Source organism: Eucyclogobius newberryi, unplaced genomic scaffold (genome assembly GCF_026437365.1).
Source record: "Eucyclogobius newberryi isolate DKJ021-1_F unplaced genomic scaffold, fEucNew1.0.hap1 SCAF_14, whole genome shotgun sequence".
In the NCBI taxonomy this organism is placed as follows: domain Eukaryota; kingdom Metazoa; phylum Chordata; class Actinopteri; order Gobiiformes; family Gobiidae; genus Eucyclogobius; species Eucyclogobius newberryi.
Window position 1 is genome coordinate 4047163 of NW_027315768.1, and position 19900 is coordinate 4067062.

General features: G+C 46.2%; 1 protein-coding gene across 1 annotated transcript in view; it reads right to left on the reverse strand.

Annotated features, from left to right (window-relative positions):
* Positions 1 to 19900, reverse strand: part of cwc22 (CWC22 spliceosome associated protein homolog) — a 40054-nt gene that overhangs the window by 18102 nt on the left and 2052 nt on the right. The window contains exons 3-14 of the mRNA XM_072444193.1: positions 18233 to 18429; positions 11485 to 11885; positions 10252 to 10452; positions 9795 to 9923; positions 9539 to 9707; positions 9363 to 9416; positions 7722 to 7857; positions 4135 to 4341; positions 2813 to 2875; positions 2475 to 2567; positions 2009 to 2090; positions 1483 to 1543 (exon numbers count right to left, since the gene is read on the reverse strand). Of these exons, the coding sequence (XP_072300294.1) occupies positions 1483 to 1543; positions 2009 to 2090; positions 2475 to 2567; positions 2813 to 2875; positions 4135 to 4341; positions 7722 to 7857; positions 9363 to 9416; positions 9539 to 9707; positions 9795 to 9923; positions 10252 to 10452; positions 11485 to 11885; positions 18233 to 18429 (1793 nt within the window). The remainder of the gene's footprint in view (positions 1 to 1482; positions 1544 to 2008; positions 2091 to 2474; positions 2568 to 2812; positions 2876 to 4134; positions 4342 to 7721; positions 7858 to 9362; positions 9417 to 9538; positions 9708 to 9794; positions 9924 to 10251; positions 10453 to 11484; positions 11886 to 18232; positions 18430 to 19900) is intronic.

The following is a 19900-nucleotide window of genomic DNA, read 5'->3' on the forward strand; positions in this document are numbered from 1 at the left end:
ACCACTACAGATGACTACAGACCACTACAGACCACTACAGACGACCACAGACGACTACAGATGACCAGATGACCACAGATGACTACAGATGACTACAGATGACCACAGACGACTACAGATGACCACAGATGACTACAGATGACCACAGACGACTACAGACCACTACAGAGTACTACAGGTGACTACAGACCACTACAGGTGACCACAGATGACCACAGACGACTACAGAGTACTACAGACGACTACAGACGACTACAGAGTACTACAGGTGACTACAGACCACTACAGGTGACCACAGATGACCACAGACGACTACAGAGTACTACAGACGACTACAGACGACTACAGACGACTACAGGCGACTACAGGCGACTACAGACGACTACAGACGACTACAGATGACTACAGACCACTACAGGCGACTACAGGCGACTACAGACGACTACAGGTGACCACAGATGACCACAGACGACTACAGAGTACTACAGACGACTACAGACGACTACAGACGACTACAGACGACTACAGGCGACTACAGACGACTACAGGCGACTACAGATGACTACAGATGACTACAGATGACTACAGACCACTACAGGCGACTACAGGCGACTACAGACGACTACAGGTGACTACAGGTGACTACAGACCACTACAGGTGACCACAGATGACCACAGACGACTACAGAGTACTACAGACGACTACAGACGACTACAGACGACTACAGACGACTACAGGCGACTACAGATGACTACAGATGACTACAGATGACTACAGACCACTACAGGCGACTACAGGCGACTACAGACGACTACAGACGACTACAGATGACTACAGATGACTACAGACCACTACAGGCGACTACAGGCGACTACAGACGACTACAGATGACTACAGATGACTACAGATGACTACAGACGACCACAGACCAATACAGACGACCACAGACCAATACAGATGACTACAGATGCCTACACAGACATGGAAATGTTAGTTAGTACATTTGAAATATTTTTTTTAGATCTTGAGAAGTTTATTTAGTTATAAAGTCAAATACAATATTTTTCAGTTCCAAATACCTACGACTAAATGTTTATCTCTGTAGATCAACTCTTGTGATGCACATAAACTGAAGCAGTGTTGGTGAAATGATTAACACATTTCAATTTATGAGAACAAACGTTTTGTAATTTCTTTTAATCGGTCGCTGTGCATCTTCATCTTAAAGCCACAAACCACCCTTTAAACGCTGCAATCAATATTATTGCAATATTTGACATAATCATTTCAGTTATATTAACACAAATGTTCCGTTCTGGTCAAGACTAAATCAAGCTAATTCAGACTGATTAAAGAAAATCCCTTTTCAATGTTTTCTTTTATAAAAGAGCTGTAGTGCTCATTGTGATGCATTTAGTTTAATGCAAGATCCATTACTGCATTAGCCAATTATGCAATAGTGATACCAGACAGAACATTACCGTCTGACTGTCGGGGAAGTCCATCTTGATAAGTTTGTGGGCACATTCCTCGAAGTCCAAGCTGAAAGAATGAAGGAGAGAATGTTTACAAGGCCAAAGGAGTACACACGCAGTACACACGCAGTACACACGCAGTACACACGCAGTACACACGCAGTACACACGGAGTACACACGCAGTACACACGCAGTACACACGCAGTACACACGCAGTACACACGCAGTACACACGGAGTACACACGGAGTACACACGCAGTACACACGCAGTACACACGCAGTACACACGCAGTACACACGCAGTACACACGCAGTACACACGGAGTACACACGGAGTACACACTGAGTACACACGGAGTACACACGGAGTACACACGCAGTACACACGCAGTACACACGGAGTACACACGGAGTACACACGGAGTACACACGCAGTACACACGGAGTACACACGGAGTACACACGGAGTACACACGCAGTACACACGGAGTACACACGGAGTACACACGGAGTACTGTGAGTGGAGTACCTGGACTGGATGGCCAGGTAGATGGTCCTCCTGAAGGCCACCAGGTTCACCTCTGTCTGGTCAAAAATGGTCATCTTCTCTCCTAAGAATATCACACATCTTTATTCATTCATCTAAAATAATGCAGTGATTGAACACATGGAGTGTGTGTGCGCCCTCTGCTGGCTGTGTGCAGCACAGCCTTGTATTTTGGGTGGAAGTCAAAAGGATGAACCTAAACAAAGATGGAGACAGCAACAGACGTACTTTAGCCTATTTGAGCTGATTTGTGGACTATTTGGTTTTAAAAAATGTGCTTAGTGTATTTGAGGATGGGGAAGAAGTGCTTTCCTGGACTGGATTTAAAACTAGTAAAATCAATATTGACATTTTATTATATATTTTTTTTATATACATTTTGAGCCAATTAAGTATATTACATACTGTGAGTCAGTCCGCCAGTGTCATGACAAGTGTGTGGACCTACCTTCTGTGTCCTCCCCTTCCTGCCCCTCCTCCCCCTCCTCATCGCTGCCGTCTGCCTCGTCCCCCGAGTCACTGCTGCCCTCGTCCAGGATGTCTGTACAAAGAAGCCAATTGGTCAGACGGGAGCAGAACACAAGCTGATTGGTCAGACGGGAGCAGAACACAAGCCGATTGGTCAGACGGGAGCAGAACACAAGCCGATTGGTCAGACGGGAGCAGAACACAAGCCGATTGGTCAGACGGGAGCAGAACACAAGCCGATTGGTCAGACGGGAGCAGAACACAAGCTGATTGGTCAGACGGGAGCAGAACACAAGCTGATTGGAGGCTGTGACTCACCTCTCTTCAGGGTCTTGTACTTCTCTTCGTTTTCCAGGAAGTCTGGGTCCAACTTGAACGCATCTGAAAACACATGCAATAAATTAATTTCCATAAGAATGAGTCAAGAAGAGTTTTTGACATGACGTATAATAAATAAATTGTTGACTCATTTTATTTATATTTTTGCTGTCATTGTAGCACTGCTTTTAGGAACTAGAGCTCTTCAAGAGAGCTCAACAAAGTGAAACTTTTTTTGTCCAAGACGAAAAAAATGTGGGAAATTATTTTCACCCACTGGTGAAACGTATCGCTCAAGATCCCGAGGCACGAGATTCTGTCATCCTTTTCTCTTCAGTATTCGTTATTCCACTTTTTGGCCAGTAGACTTTATTAGAGGGATGAGAGAGAAGGGAGAACATGCAGTGAACTGTCAGAGCTGGGCTTTGAACTCACGACACTGCATCCGGCTGCACTTGGAGCCTGGTATATGTGCTGCTGCCTTAACCACTCCACCACCGGGCAGCAATTCCTCGTCTTCACTCAGGATAATTCTCACAATAGCATCATCTACACTTTCTTGCTGGTCTTTCTGTGACACTATCAATCAAATTTATTTATAGAGCACAATTTGTACGAAGCACAATTCAAAGTGCTTTAGGCCAGAGTTTTTTAATAAGTTGTTTCGCAGACTTTTAATTTTAATAATGTAATTTCTTACGGTCTCGACGCTTTGAGCGCGCATATGAGGCGACCGAGGCGGCCGAAGCGACGTGTTCAGATATGTTCAGGTCTCTGCAGCAGATGCGCCGCAGCAGCATCAGAGCTGACGCTCCAGTGACGTACGTACGTAAGTACGTATTGCCCCTCGCATTTCCGGTATTCCCCGTGGAATTCCCCAAGAAGAGCCACTTTTTCCTTGCTCGTCAACAATGGCAGACGAAAGACTGATTGTGGCCGTGTGTGGGAGAAAGGAGCTGTACGATGTATTCACGGTGGAACAGAGACAGAAACAAACCAAAAACGCGAAAACAACATTCTCAATATCTGCAATTTTACATAATGAAAGGCCACGATAACAACTCCACTGCTCATGCGACAACACCTCTACTGCGCATGTGCGCAGAGAGCTCGAGCGCGCCGTACGCACGCCTGTGTACAGTGGCCGGGGCGTCGAGAGCGCGCGTCCAGTGCGTAAACCTTTCAAATGTACACGCGCTCAAATTATGTGTCGGGCGTGATTAGGCTGCGGCGGTCTGTACGTAGCTTTAGGCACAGAAGTAAAAAAACAAACAGATAACTTATAAAAACACAAGTGTGTTGTAGAGTGTGAGTGTTCTTACTGAGCACGTCCTCAATGTTGTAGTCGTCCTCCAGGGGCATCATGTGGGTGAACTGGTCCTGCTCGTCCACCAGGTCCAGCCCCTCGGGGATCACTGGGTGGTCCTTGAAGCCGTCCTTCCTGATGGCGAACATGACCTCGATCATGTACTGCACGCGCTTGTCTATGGCCGACTCGTGCAGCACGTTCCTCAGACGCTCGAAGATGGCTGAGAGTTTGGAAGAAGATCAGAGCAGTCGTATCTTGAGTAAAGTGGAGTTTTAAGGGACATATAATGATCTACTGAAGAAAAAAATTCAGTTGTAGCCATTTTTAGGACAAACAATACGTTTTGACTACATTGCTCTGTTTTTGTGTCAGTAACAGAGCAACTCTATCTAATGCAGTGAAGACAATTGTAAAGAGCGGTAAATAGTGAGACTAAACAGCCACTTCACAAGAGGCTTTATCAGCACAGAAGACATGCAAGTTTAGGACCCCAGAGCGCTGTGCATCTTCATCTTAAAGCCTCTAACCACTCTATCAAAGACAGTGAGGAAGATTCTAACTAGGACTAGGACAGGACTAGTCTGATAGTAAACAAAGAGAGTAGTCTGATAGTAAACAAAGAGAGTAGTCTGATAGTAAACAAAGAGAGTAGTCTGATAGTAAACAAAGAGAGTAGTCTGATAGTAAACAAAGAGAGGAGTCTGATAGTAAACAAAGAGAGTAGTCTGATAGTAAACAAAGAGAGTAGTCTGATAGTAAACAAAGAGAGTAGTCTGATAGTAAACAAAGAGAGTAGTCTGATAGTAAACAAAGAGAGTAGTCTGATAGTAAACAAGGAGAGTAGTCTGATAGTAAACAAAGAGAGTAGTCTGATAGTAAACAAAGAGAGTAGTCTGATAGTAAACAAAGAGAGTAGTCTGATAGTAAACAAAGAGAGTAGTCTGATAGTAAACAAAGAGAGTAGTCTGATAGTAAACAAGGAGAGTAGTCTGATAGTAAACAAAGAGAGTAGTCTGATAGTAAACAAAGAGAGTAGTCTGATAGTAAACAAGGAGAGTAGTCTGATAGTAAACAAAGAGAGTAGTCTGATAGTAAACAAAGAGAGTAGTCTGATAGTAAACAAAGAGAGTAGTCTGATAGTAAACAAAGAGAGTAGTCTGATAGTAAACAAGGAGGGTAGTTTCAAGTGAAACCAAATACTCCCTTTATCAGGAGGTCCCACCCGGTGGGCAGGGCCTACTCAGAGTAGGATAAATATCGGAGTTCCCTGACTCAATTCGCAGATTGAGATTGACTCATAGAAACATTTTGTTTTTTCCAGTCCAGATGACTAAAACAGAATCTTTTTCTACAATGGAACACTCCTGGACAAATGAGATTACACGATTACACTTTTGTAAAAAACTGAAATTCATAAAGTTAAAAGCTCTAAAGAGCTTCTTAACAGAAAGCAATTAATAAAAACAAACCATAAACCATACAAAAAAACAGGACTGCCGGCAATAGCATTCATATTTGATAACAAAGTTGATCTTATTATATAGGGAATATTGTAATTTCTAATGTTTTTTGGCCCATGGGCTTTATTAGACAGAACAGCTAAGCGTGACATTGGGATAAGAGAGAAGGAGGACATACGGGATTTGAACTCACAACACGGCGGCCGGCTGCACACCATCTTTGTCATAAAAGGTCTTTTCGTATGCATTTTGGAGTTTGTATAGCCCTAATCTGGATAAGAACTAGTACAAGACCGTGTGGTAATACTACAAAAGCAGAGTTACACACTGTATGTAACTACAAGGCATGACTCTGCAGTCACGGCCTCTGCCAGTCAGGAGGGAGGAAATAGAACTAATATTATGTTGCGTTTGTGTATTATTACATTCTATTGTCTAGAATTTTTTTTTTTAATTATCATTGTGGCTTGAGTGTAATCTTTGTTATGAAAAACAAGTTTGAAGTTTTTTTTTTTATAAATAATGCTTAACCTGTTACCGTCCACCTATTTTCGCCCTGTGCACAATGGTTGGACCCAAATGGCATTGGTTATTAAAAGAGGATCTTACGTTCCACATGCAAGTGTGATGCATCATTAGAAAGCTTAGGCCTTCTAGTTTCTGCAGATGTGCACATGAACACTGTCAGGGCTTGAGAACTTACACTACAGAGGCCCAAACATAAACAAAACATCCTTTTTTAGTCTCGCCTGAATATTGTCAATTTGTAATGGTCCTGAGCATGACATACTTCATTGTGTGCATATGCTGTTCACTGTACATAATGTTTATCTTGTTGACAACAACTGTGTAAAGTTTCAGATCTCTTGGAACAGGCATTTTGGTGCTGTTGACCTTTTTGTATCAAAAAGTATATTCGGAACAAGTGATCCAAATATGTGCCAACTGTGCCAAACTGTTTTATTACAATTTTAGCTCCTCTATGATCATAAAACATACATTTTGATGTTTTGTAGGCCACTAATAGCAATTATAACTGCAGAAAAAAAAAATATGTGAAAATGTGTAAATATGAGTTTACCCATGAATTTCCCATATAGAGGTTAAAAAAAATATATATATTATAATATTTTTATTTTATTTTTGTATTAGTATAATAATACATATAGCTAACAAAATGCACGTCCAAAAGGCTAATAAACTCAGAAAACGTTATGCGCAAAATCCTGCCGAGAAATCTGGCTCTTTACAGCCTTCCCGGAGCCTTACGCACGAGAATACAGAAGATTCTGTGTCAATAAGGCCTTTGTCCCGCCCCTCTTTCTAAAGCTATTCTCATTGGCTAGAATAATATGTCAATCAAACTCAGCTACGTCATTCGCACGCGGCGCTATTTAGATGTAAACAGACTAATCCATGTGCGTCGCAAGCGGCGCATTTTTTTTTGCGGAGGCTGTAGCAAACAAACCCGTGGACAGAAAAATTTGTGGATGGTCTCATTCTGTGGGTAACAGTCTGAAGAAAAGAAGGATATCCAACATTATTTTATAGGTCAAACAGGTCATTTGTTATGGACGGAGAAATGCGCCGGACAAGCGCATTCTCGTCCGGCGAGAAACGAAGAAAAGTGTGTTTACTTGACAATATCTCGAAATCGGATAACTTCAGGAAAAATACAAGTGGATATTGTTTTTCAATGATTCCTTACGGACAGACTGAACACAAGAATGTACAGAATTAAAGCTGTTTTGTCCGTCATAAACAGCAAACAGGTAGGACATGCGTTTGTAAAAGTTGAGACTTTCTCACAAACTATTGGAAATTGCTTCTTGGGGCAAATTATTCAATGTAAATCAATGACATATTCGTTTTGTTGAGAAAATAAGCTTTAAAATGATGTATGGCTTGCTGGTATTGACCACGGAAATAAAAGTGATGATGTAAGAGAATATTTGAGATATAGAAAATGCTCACCGGCGGACAGGTGGGTGGTAACAGGTTAAAGGATTCTAAGTTTCTCTCATAAAATAATGATGCATCTGGAGGACATCAAGATCTACAGTAAACAAGTCTAAAAGTCTAGAAGAAGTTCTGATGAGCAGTAGTTATGAATGATCTGACTTTCAGTCAAAGGCTGTACCGTTGATTCCTCTGGGCGACACCTCGGTGAGCTTGAGGCCACACTCCTTGAGGAAGGCAATGGACACCTCCACACTGTCGTCTGTGGGACGCTCCAGCAGAAGGGTCAGCATCTCCAGACACAACACCTCATGAGCCTGGACACGAGAGGGAAAGAAGAGGGGGAGGGGAAAGAGAGGGGAAGGATAGGTGGAATGAGAGGGTGAGGGGAAGAGAAGGAGAGGGGAAGGAGAGGGGAAAGAGTGGTGAAGGAGAGGGTGAGGGGAAGAAGAGGGTGAGGGGAAAGAGTGGGGAAGGAGAGGGGAAGGATAGGCGGAATGAGAGGGTGAGGGGAAGAGAAGGAGAGGGGAAAGAGTGGTGAATGAGAGGGTGAGGGGAAGAGAAGGAGAGGGGAAAGAGTGGTGAATGAGAGGGTGAGGGGAAGAGAAGGAGAGGGGAAAGAGTGGTGAATGAGAGGGTGAGGGGAAGAGAAGGAGAGGGGAAAGAGTGGTGAATGAGAGGGTGAGGGGAAGAGAAGGAGAGGGGAAAGAGTGGTGAATGAGAGGGTGAGGGGAAGAGAAGGAGAGGGTGAGGGGAAAGAGTGGGGAAGGAGAGGGTGAGGGGAAGGAGAGGGTGAGGGGAAAGAGTGGGGAAGGAGAGGGGAAGGATAGGCGGAATGAGAGGGTGAGGGGAAGAGAAGGAGAGGGGAAAGAGTGGTGAATGAGAGGGTGAGGGGAAGAGAAGGAGAGGGGAAAGAGTGGTGAATGAGAGGGTGAGGGGAAGAGAAGGAGAGGGGAAAGAGTGGTGAATGAGAGGGTGAGGGGAAGAGAAGGAGAGGGTGAGGGGAAAGAGTGGGGAAGGAGAGGGTGAGGGGAAGGAGAGGGTGAGGGGAAAGAGTGGGGAAGGAGAGGGTGAGGGGAAGGAGAGGGTGAGGGGAAAGAGTGGGGAAGGAAAGGGTGAGGGGAAGGAGAGGATGTTATTAGAACAGGGGTCACCAACCTTTTTAGGGTTGAAGTCTACTTTAAGAGCACAGAATTAGTTGAGGGCCTATTCAATGAGCCTAAATGGGCCTATGATTACAGTCGTAACCAAATGAGCTTTTTGCTAATCTTTAAATTAAAACATTGCTAATGCGATCTAAACACGTCTCTTTCCCGCACGTGGCGCCGCAGATCCAGTGGAGGCCTCACTTTGGGTTGGCTCTCCAGTGGCTTGTAACTAAGTGATTACTGGGTGTATTTTGAAAAAATAAAAACAGTCTCTACATGTCCAACTCTCTTATAAACAAGCCTAGCAGTATCTTAGGCGAAACGAGAATGCTTTCCACGCGGACGACTGCGAGAGGCCTAAAGGCCCCGAGGGGACCACGTTGGTTACCCCTGTATTAGAGAGTGCCAGACTTGGGTCCATTTATTTCACTATTTGCTCATTCATACAACTATGCATAATCCAGTGTTTTTAAATCAAATTCCAAGTGTTTTTTTTATTCCCACTGCATACGGTGTCCCAAGACTGGATCACTTCAGAGTGTGGGGGTCGCACAGAGACCACCTGTTTGAAGCACTCTCGGGGCAGTCTTGACAGTATGTTCACACTGGTGTGATAGTCAGATCAGTACAAGAGAACTTTACAAGAATGCACATGAAGAAAAGAGGAACCATACCACGTTCTGGTTGATAAGATGAGCCACAAACTTGGAGGCAGTGAGGCACTGTTGCTGAAAAAAACATACAAAAATATGTTTAATTTGCTGAAACAAAAAGTGAATAATATATTTATTTATTATAATAATATATACAATATTTATTTAAAAAAAAACAGATGTTTAAAGGGTTTTACCTTGAGGTTCCGGCGGTAACTCTTCCTGAAATTGAGGATGAGCCGTTTGAGAATGAGCTCTCCAATCTGAGGGAACTTGGAGTTGATGATGGACACCACAGCAGAGTAGACGTGAGTGAAGATGGGAGACGCTGCCTGGGCCTGGAGCACTGAACGGGCTAGAAGACCTCTGAGAAAGCAACGGAGATCAGAGAGGGAACAAGAAGACAAAACCGGGCCCTTTGAACCATGGAAGTGCCTCAGATGGCCCACTCACCTGCCGCGCACGATGTTCTCCTGCAGCAGCTCCTGGATGATGTGCACGATGTTGGACACATTGACTTTGTTGATGAGACCGTTAATGGACTTCTTCAGTGCCTCCCAGCTCATTCTCTGATAGGCCAGACTGCAAAAGGGGAGGGACAACAGGAAACATTGATAAGCAATGTTCAATGTTCATTAAGCTGGGCTTCCCAAATTAATTCATTTGGTTTGTTTCCCCCTAAATCACTATTTGTGACTAAATTAGACCTCTGTGCGTTGCAGTGGGGTCGACCCCAAAGCCGTATTTCTATTAGGTTTGTCTAGAGCACAAGTGACAACCCATCGGCCTTACTGCACACTTATATTGTCCTACGCAACCCACTTTGGATGCTTTTTTTAGTCTGCAGTACCCGCTCTTGTGTCACTGTGCTGGGGGGTCCAGTTCCTTCCTTTCGTGTCGTGTGCAGTACCTGCTCTTGTCTGTGATCTGCTGCTGCATGAGCCTGAGTTTGGCGGGGGGGATGTAGGCTCCTCCAGTGCGCGTCAGAATGGGGTCCAGCTCCTCCTTCTTCCTCTTCACAGGAGGCTCTGCCATGGGCTCTTTATCGGCAGGAGACAGGGAGCGGTCCCTCCTCCAGTGGTCGGGTTCGTAGCGGTCACCACGACGATCCCTGAGGAAAAGTTCACATACTTCATTAATTCTGTTTACGAGCTCCTCTCTCAAAATCATTCCATTCCAAATTTCTCAGATTTTTTAGATCAAATGTAGGAATCCAGAGCTTAATTGTAAATGTGTGCCAACATTAGCATGTCGGTGCAAGCACACTCTTGTTCATTTCCCCATGGTAATTCCCTCTGCTGCCAGTAGATGGAGCGCTAACACAACTCCTCATGTGGGAATGCCTGACTGAGATGAAGTCATGTGTGGTTTTGAATACAAACATCAATTTAAGTTCCAAGATATGAGACGCCAAAGCAAAGGAAAAGAGCAGGGTTAAGGACAATGAAAAAACAAACAATGAAGAATATGTGTCCTTTAAGGGATCATCTCAAAATGGGTTGAAGCTGAAAAGACTACATTTTTTTCGTCTCTCTCTGGACCCCCTCCCCCCCAGAAAGACTTAAGTCTGGCTTCACATACAATTTTACGCATTGATAAAATGATAGTAGCTTGATAGACCTGCTCACCTCTGGTGAACATCTCTGAACATCCTTTGGTATGTTTCAGTAGAAGTTATGAACTGTCCAAATAATGTCACCTGTCGCACATGTTTGTTTACTCATTCCACATGGTCACGGGCCCTAGCGGCCATAGGGGCCCTACGCCACATCCCATTCAACCGAAACTGTGAGATGACCACATTGAGATGGTCTCAAGAGGATGAGAGAGTGAGAAACTAATGTTTCTTGTCAAAACCTGTAATTGTCAATTGCCTGTGTTTAGACTTTAGACATGTCAGAATGACAGAAGCAGGACACGCCCTTTTGTCTCAGTGAGAATCTCACGTCTTCTGTGATTGGCCGAAACCTCATGCGGGTTTGTTTTGTTTCCTTCTTCCGGTCAAGACGAAAAATATTAAGTCTTTTCAACTTCAACCCATTTTGAGATGATCCCTAAGACTAAAAATATTTTTTGGAAGGTTTTATGTATTGTTCTAAAGAATTAAATGCGAGTGTAATATCCAGTAGAATGTGAGTGTTACCGTCCATTGCGCGCTCGTTCAAAGTGCTCTCGATCCCTGTTCCTCTCTCTGGATCTGGAGCGCTCTCGTCTGCCTCGACCTCTGGACCTGGACCTAGATCTGTCCCTGTCCCTCGACCTGTCCCTCCTGTCTCTCCTCCAGTCTGCGTCTCTGGACCGGTCTCTTCTCCTGTCGCCCTCTCTAGATCTGGAGCGGTCTCTGGACTTGGACCTCGATCTGTCCCTGTTGGGCCGGTCTTCCATCTCTGGGATTTGGTCCAGGTCTTCGGATCTGGACTGGTCTCTGGGGTCACTGGAACGGGTTTGGTCCTGGTCTGCGTCTGGCTCTCTGGAACCTGATCTGGATTTTGAATGGTCTTTTTCTCCAGACCCAGTTCCATCTTGTCCTTGAGGCGGGGGTCTCTGAAATAGAAAACAAAAGCTAATTTAGACCAGGTGACGAGTGTGACGTTAAGTTGTGATCTTGAAAGCACACTTGTAACACATGGGTTTTTAAGAAGCTGATCATAATTAAAGAGCAAGGGTGGAGTAGTCGACAAATACTGCACTCGAGTAAAAGTGCTACTACTTATCTGTAAAAGCTTGAAAGGGAAGGTTTGGGTGAACAGACTGTGAACGTTAATCCAGCTGATTCTAAATACCCAGAAATGACAAAGGTACAGACCTAAACGCTTTTACAAAAACATATACAAAACGTATTATATCCAAAAAAAACTTAAGTGTGAGTGGTTTAAAGAAAGAGGTGTGATGACACACGCTCTGGAGAAGCGAGACATTCACAGAATGGAAAAGTGTGATGTAAATTATGTGTTTTAAAATTATAGAATAAAAGAAAATACCATATTTTATTTTATATTATAAATCCAGGGCTCAGATTAAGGATTTCTCTTGTACAGCAGCAAAATTAACAATCCATCCATCCATCCATCCATCTTCTGCCGCTTTATCCGGGGCCGGGTCGCGGGGGCAGCAGTCTGAGCAGGGACTCCCAGACCTCCTTCTCCCCAGACACTTCCTCTAACTCCTCCGGGGGGATCCCGAGGTGTTCCCAGGCCAGCCGAATGACATAGTCTCTCCAGCGTGTCCTGGGTCTTCCCCGGGGCCTCATCCCGGTGGGACATGCCTGAAACACCTCCCGAGGGAAGCGCCCTGGAGGCATCGGAACAGATGCCCGAGCCACCTCAGCTGGCTCCTCTCGACGTGGAGGAGCAGCGGCTCTACTCCGAGCTCCCCCCGTGTGGCCGAGCTCCTCACCTTATCTCTAAGGGAGCGCCCAGCCACACGGCGGAGGAAACTCATTTCGACCGCTTGTATCCGCGATCTTGTTCTTTCTGTCAGTACCCAAAGCTCATGACCATAGGTGAGGGTAGGAGCGTAGACCGACCGGTAAATAGAGAGCTTTGCCTTTCGGCTCAGCTCCCTCTTCACCACAACGGTCCGATGCAGCGACTGCATCACTGCAGCCGCTGCGCCGATCCGACTGTCGAGCTCACGCTCCATCCTTCCCTCACTCGTGAACAAGACCCCGAGATACTTGAACTCCTCCACTTGGGGCAAGGACACCCCACCCACCTGAAGAGGGCAAGCCACCTTTTTCCGGTCGAGAACCATGGCCTCGGATTTGGAGGTGCTGATTCTCATCCCAGCCGCTTCACACTCGGCTCAAACCGTCCCAGTGCATGTTGCAGGTCCGGGTTTGATGGAGCCATCAGGACAACATCGTCTGCAAACAGCAGAGATGAGATCCTGTGGTCCCCAAACCGGACACCCTCCGACCCCTGACTGCACCTAGAAATTCTGTCCATAAAAACTATGAACAGAACCGGTGACAAAGCGCAGCCCCGGCAGAGTCCAACATGCACTGGGAACAGGTCTGACTTACTGCCGGCAATGCGAACACAGCTCCTGCTCCGATCATACAGGAACCGGACAGCCCTGAGCAAAGGGCCCCGGACCCCGTACTCCCGGAGCACCCCCCAAAGGACACCCCGAGGGACACGGTCGAAAGCCTTCTCCAGATCCACAAAGCACATGTGGACTGGTTGGGCAAACTCCCATGAACCCTCGAGCACCCAATGGAGGGTATAGAGCTGGTCCAGTGTTCCACGACCGGGACGAAAACCACTCTGCTCCTCCTGAATCCGAGGTTCGACTATCGGTCGGATTCTCCTCTCCAGTTCTCCTGGAATAGACCTTACCGGGGAGGCTGAGGAGTGTGATCCCTCTGTAGTTGGAACACACCCTCCGGTCCCCCTTCTTGAACAGAGGGACCACCACCCCGGTCTGCCAGTCCAGAGGCACGGTCCCCGACCGCCACGCGATGTTGCAGAGACGTGTCAACCAAGACAGTCCTACAACATCCAGATACTTTAGGTACTCAGGGCGGATCTCATCCACCCCCGGAGCCCTGCCACCGAGGAGTTTGCGAACAACCTCAGTGACTTCAGCTTGGGTGATGGATGAGCCAGCCTCCGAGTTCCTGGTCTCTACTTCCTCTTCGGAAAACGTGACTGAGGGATTAAGGAGATCCTCAAAGTATTCCTTCCACCGTCCGACGACATCCCCAGTCGAGGTCAGCAGGCCTCCACCCGCACCGTAAACGGTGTTGGTGAGACACTGCTTCCCCCTCCTGAGGCGCCGGACGGTTTGCCAGAATTTCTTTGGTGCCGACCGATAGTCCTCCTCCATGGCCTCCCCGAACTCCTCCCAGGCCCGGGTTTTTGCCTCTGCGACAGCACGAGCCGTGGCTCGCTTGGCATGCCGATACCCGTCGATGACCTCCGGAGACCTACAAGCCAGAGTGGCCTGATAGGCCTCCTTCTTCAGTCTGACGGCATCCCTTACTTCCGGTGTCCACCACCGGGTTCGGGGGTTGCCGCCACGACAGGCACCGGAGACCTTGCGACCACAGCTCTGAGCAGCCGCATCAACAATGGAGGCGGAGAACATGGTCCACTCGGACTCAATGTCCCCAGCCTCCCCCGGGACATGGGAGAAGCTCTCCCGGAGGTGCGAGTTGAATACCCTACTGACAGAGGGCTCCACTAGACGTTCCCAACAGACCCCCACAATGCACTTGGATCTGCCAAGTCTGTCCGGCTTCCTCCTCCGCCAGCGGATCCAACTCACCACCAGGTGGTGATCGGTTGACAACTCTGCCCCTCTCTTCACTCGAGTGTCCAAGACAAAGCGGCCGGAGGTCTGATGACACGACAACAAAGTCGATCATTGACCTCGGGCCTAGGGTGTCCTGGTGCCATGTGCACTGATGGACACCCTTGTGCTTGAACATGGTGTTCGTTATGGACAATCCGTGGCTAGCACAGAAGTCCAATAACTGAACACCGCTCGGGTTCAGATCGGGGAAGCCGTTCTTCCCGATCACCCCTCTCCAGGTGTCACTGTCATTGCCCACGTGGGCGTTGAAGTCCCCCAGTAGAACAACGGAGTCCCCGGTCGGTGCACTGTCCAGTACCCCTCCCAAGGACTCCAAGAAGGCCGGGTACTCTGCACTGCTGTTCGGCCCGTAGGCCGCCACAACAGTGAGAGACCTGTCCCCCACCCGAAGGCGGAGGGACACGACCCTCTCGTTCACCGGGGTAAACTCCAACACGTGGCGGTTGAGCTGAGGGGCTATCAGCAAGCCCAAATTAACAATCAATTATATCAATTGATGTAAAAAGATGATTTATTTCAAATGTATTTGTAAATAATACATTTTAAATAACTCTTAGGTCACAGTTCCACATGGACAGCAGATTCAGATGAGCAGGAGCTGTTTCTTCTTACGAGACACAACACGTCTTGTTTGGAGAAGTAAAGCTCCACATTGCTTCTTGAGCGTGGAATCAGGTCCAAACATCCTCACCACCTTCAAGTCTGATTCTCAGAAGATGATCAACTGTCAGAATAGATTACATCTCCAGTCTGTCTTCACTCTGTTCATGGCACTAAAGAAGCTCGAGCTTGAAATACCAACATAATCTCAATATGAGACAAGTTTGGAAAAGTCTCAATGGAAGTGTTCAACAGAAACTCCAGAAATAATAATAATAATAAGAATGTTTTTTCTTCAAAGTTTAAATTCTTGCCATTCATCCTTTAGTTTGTTACAGAGTTCTTCGTGAGTAAGACATCAAAGTGGTTTACAAAGAGTACTAGCTCATTATTACCATAAGCAGGAGATCCTGTTTTTCCTGTGGCCAAATTGAGATGTCCAACAATTTCAATGTCTGGAAAAGGCCATTGTTGTGTAGGTCAGAAAACCTGTTTAATATGCAGGATTTTATACTCTCTACATATGATCTTTCCCTTCTCCGGAATGCCTGAAAGCTGTCCTGGACAAGAGTGAGTTTGACATCCTCTGGGTTCTCAGAAGCGAATGGGCACCACCAGCTCCATCCAGCAGAACATGAGGTGGCACACAGTAGATCAACAGAGTCTCCTCGCAAATGGAGTGACAACTTTGATATAGGCTCAATCACATCTAGGAAATGGAGTAGATGAACAACAAACTTGAAAGAGGACATCTGTCTCAACAGTCCTCTGAATTTTGCCCCATCATTAGCACTAACATTGTTTGTATGATCTGAGTCAGAGGCCTGAAGTGACTGGCCAATAAAGAGATGAAAGCTTCAGCAGCTCTCTTCTTATGGTCTATCCAACGTGAGCCATGTACTTTGGTTGGTTTCATCACCGGCTTACCAAGTCTTTCACCAAGTGTCAGCAATTCATGCCATTTCTTGGGGCTGTTACGACACATTGTACACAGTTGTCAACAATTCTATGATTTCTTCCTATGGTGAGCTTTTGAAGATATCTTTGATCGCAAGCTCCAATCTGAAAGAAATTGAAAAGAACTTGTACACACAAAATGATGTGGTATTACAATTTGCACATTTCCTTTTGAACTTGTGATTCTAGCAATGCAGAGCTACAAGCTAGGGCACATGCTGATAAGCCACCCCTTTCTCCAAAGTTCACTGCCGCTCCATCAGCCATCATACCAACCAACTTCTTTGAGTAATCAGTTACACCGAGTTCCTTAAAAGGCAGCTTTCACAGCTTGTTTCAAACCAATACCTGTTGCACTCAGAACAGCCTTCAGTTTTAGGAACGTTGTCTGCCTAACACTATGCTCATAGAATTTTTTCTCAATATTAGCAGCATCTGTAGCGCCATCAGCTAAGAAGGAGCAGTAACGGGCCCTTGACAGAGCAACAGCTAATTCTTGTTCCATCACTTCACCAATTGTATAAGTCAATGTTTTTGTACCGTCCCAATAGGTACACGATCCAAGCAATTCAACACCGTGTTGTATTTCCATTTCAATGATCGTCCGGTATTTCGTGAAGGCCGGTCAAATGGCCCAGCAGTTTCAGGAACCGTGGCACTGCCATATAGCCTCATGGCTAACCCTAACCTTAACCCTGACCCTAACCCTAACCCGGCGCGGTCTAAAACGGCGCGGTCAAATAGCGCAGCAGTTTCAGGAGCCACGGCACAAAATAACATGGTTCTATAGACACTCCCTCGTGAAAGGCAGCTCTTCCTCAATAATCATTTTTGTGATATCTAAAAGCCTACCCATTTGTTCATAGTCCTTTTCCTCAGATTTTGCTGACCGATTGGTGTCGTTCTGTCGATATCTGCTGCTGTTTTCCGTTTGTTGAGATTCAACTGTTCAGCCTTGATGTGCATCGTGCTTTTGCCATGCTTTACACAGTTGTCCTTTTTCAACCCAGAGCCTGTGATCCCGTCGATGAAGTGAGAACTATAGTTGCAAACATGGCGTATGATGTCCTTATGTTTACGAAAAATGTCACAGAAGAGTCCACCGTCACTTTTTTGGAGCCATCTTTTTCCACCTCTTGATCATGGCGGGGGTTACTGTCAGCGCGGCCACGTTGTCTTCACTGTGCGTTGCATTCTGGGGCAATCAGTACACCGGTTACCTGCCTCCTCGCATCCCCTGCTCGCCTCCTCTGCTCGCCTCCCGGCGCGCTTTCCCCGGGCTCTCCTCGCGTCCTCTGCCCACCTCTCAGCGTGCTTAACAAACCAGACACTTACCACAGTTGGTTGTCTGTGCGTCATGTAGCTAAAGGTGTTACGTTAGCATAAGTACACTTATTCACCATGTTCTCTAATCTGTTATTATTTTAAATTGCATTTCAAGATGAATAAATTTCTTCCCCCAAAAATGTGACTTATACTCCAGTGCGACTTAAATATGTTTTTTCTTCTCCATTACGGTATGCATTTTTGGCTGGTGCGATTAATAATCTGGAAAATATGATAGATTTGATCCTTATTTTAGAAAGAAGGCATTAAAAGGAATGTGTTTACAGCAATATTCCCTGGTTCAAATTGTTAAAAAGTGTTTCAAATGAACAAACAACGGATAGAAAAAGGTTTTTCATATGATTTCAACAAAAAGTTAAAGAGGGCAATATTGATAAAAAAAAAAAATATTGCAATTTGTTTTTAGTTTATTTTGCATTCTAAATCAGTAATGTAATAAAAGAAACAGCTCATCCCTCACACAATTCTACTCAAACAGCAATAAGTACATCAATCTAATGAATCAGCAAAGACAACCAAGAGAAAGAAATGCTGGACACTTTTCTAACTTTCTGCTGGTAAAATAAACTCTTTTGTTCCACCCTGCGAGACGACACCTGGAGTGATTCTGCGGTTTTCAGTTTGAACAGAACCCGAGTAGCTGAGAGAGAGCTGTAGAGTACACTGACTATAACATGTGCCACGCTGCTCCGGAGCCTCCTCATGGCCCCCTGGTGCTCCTCATCCTCACTGCTGCTGCTGCTGCTCTCGTTCTGGTCCTGGCCCTCCTCTGCACCGGAGGAGGAGCTGGCGGGCGAGTGGGTGGGCTGTTGGGGCGCTGCGGTCGGACCCTCTGTTGCTTTGGCCTCAGCACTAGCCTCCTCATCTGAGAAACGGAAAAAGCAAGTACAGACAACGGTTCAGCAAGTCTTTTCAGATGGAAAATGTTTGCAAAGATTATAGAAAAAGATTCAGTTGTATCATCTGGACTCTGTTTTCAGGAAAAAACAAACCGCTTCGACTCCCATCCAAGAGTCATTCTCCAGCTGCCAATCGAGCCCGAACGCGAATGAGGGATTACACTGACATGTTTAAATAAGATAAGATATTCCTTTATTGTCCCACATGGGGAAATTTCATTGGTGCAACGCAGGTAGATACAGAGGTAGATACAGAAGAACAGATCACTTATAGGAAGTCTGAAAAACACCAGTAGAAGATCTCCTATAAATAAATAAAAACTCCCATAGACAAATAAATAAATAAATAAATACATAAATACCATTGCATGTGATCACGACAGTAATTGCACATGAATATGTGTCACGACAGCACATAGCACATGAATTTCACAGTAATTGCACAGTAATTGCACATGAATTCCAACAGCAATTGCACATGACAGAATTGCACATCAGTATTAGGTTAGGTCAGTATTGCGAGTGTTCAGTACTAACAGTTTTTGTTATAAAGTCTGACAGCAGCAGGAAGGAAAGACCTACGGAACCTTTACTTCACACAGCGAGGGTGGATCAGTCTCTCACTGAAGCTGCTCTCCAGAGTGGACAGAGTGTCCTGCAGGGGGCGACACTCATGGTCCAGCATAGATGTGAATCTAGCCAGGACCCTCCTGTCCCCCACCTCCTGCACCGAGTCCAGAGCACAGCCCAGGACGGAGCTGGACTTCTTGATGACTCTGTCCAGCCTCTTCCTCTCCCTCTCTGTGATGCTGCTGCTCCAGCAGGCCACACCTACAGGAGCTGATGCCACCACAGAGTCATAGAAGGTCTTCAGTAGTGGCCCTGTCACTCCAAAAGACCTGAGTCTCCTCAGGAGGTAGAGCCGACTCTGGCTCTTCCTGTACAGTGCGTCTGTGTTATGAGTCCAGTCCAGTTTGTGGTTCAGATGAACACCCAGGTACTTGTATGAGTCACTCTCTCAATGTCCCGTCCCTGGATGTTCACTGGTGAGGGGGCAGTGGGGTGGCGTCTGCGGAAATCCACCACCATCTCCTTGGTCTTCCCCGCGTTGATGAGGAGGTGGTTCCGCTGACACCAGTCCACAAAGTCCTGCTCCAGTCCTCTGTACTCCGCGTCATCGTCGTGATGAGTCCGATGATGGCAGAGTCGTCAGAGAACTTCTGCAGGACACAGCTGTCCGTGTCGTGTCTGAAGTCTGCAGTGTAAAGGGTGAAGAGAAAGGGCGCGAGGACAGTGCCCTGGGGCGCCCCCACACTGCAGGTCCGAGTGTCAGACACACAGTTCCGGGCTCTCACAAACTGGGGTCGGTCTGTGAGGTAGTCCAGGATCCACTCTGCCAGGTCATACTCCACACCAGCCGTCTCCAGCTTGTCCCTC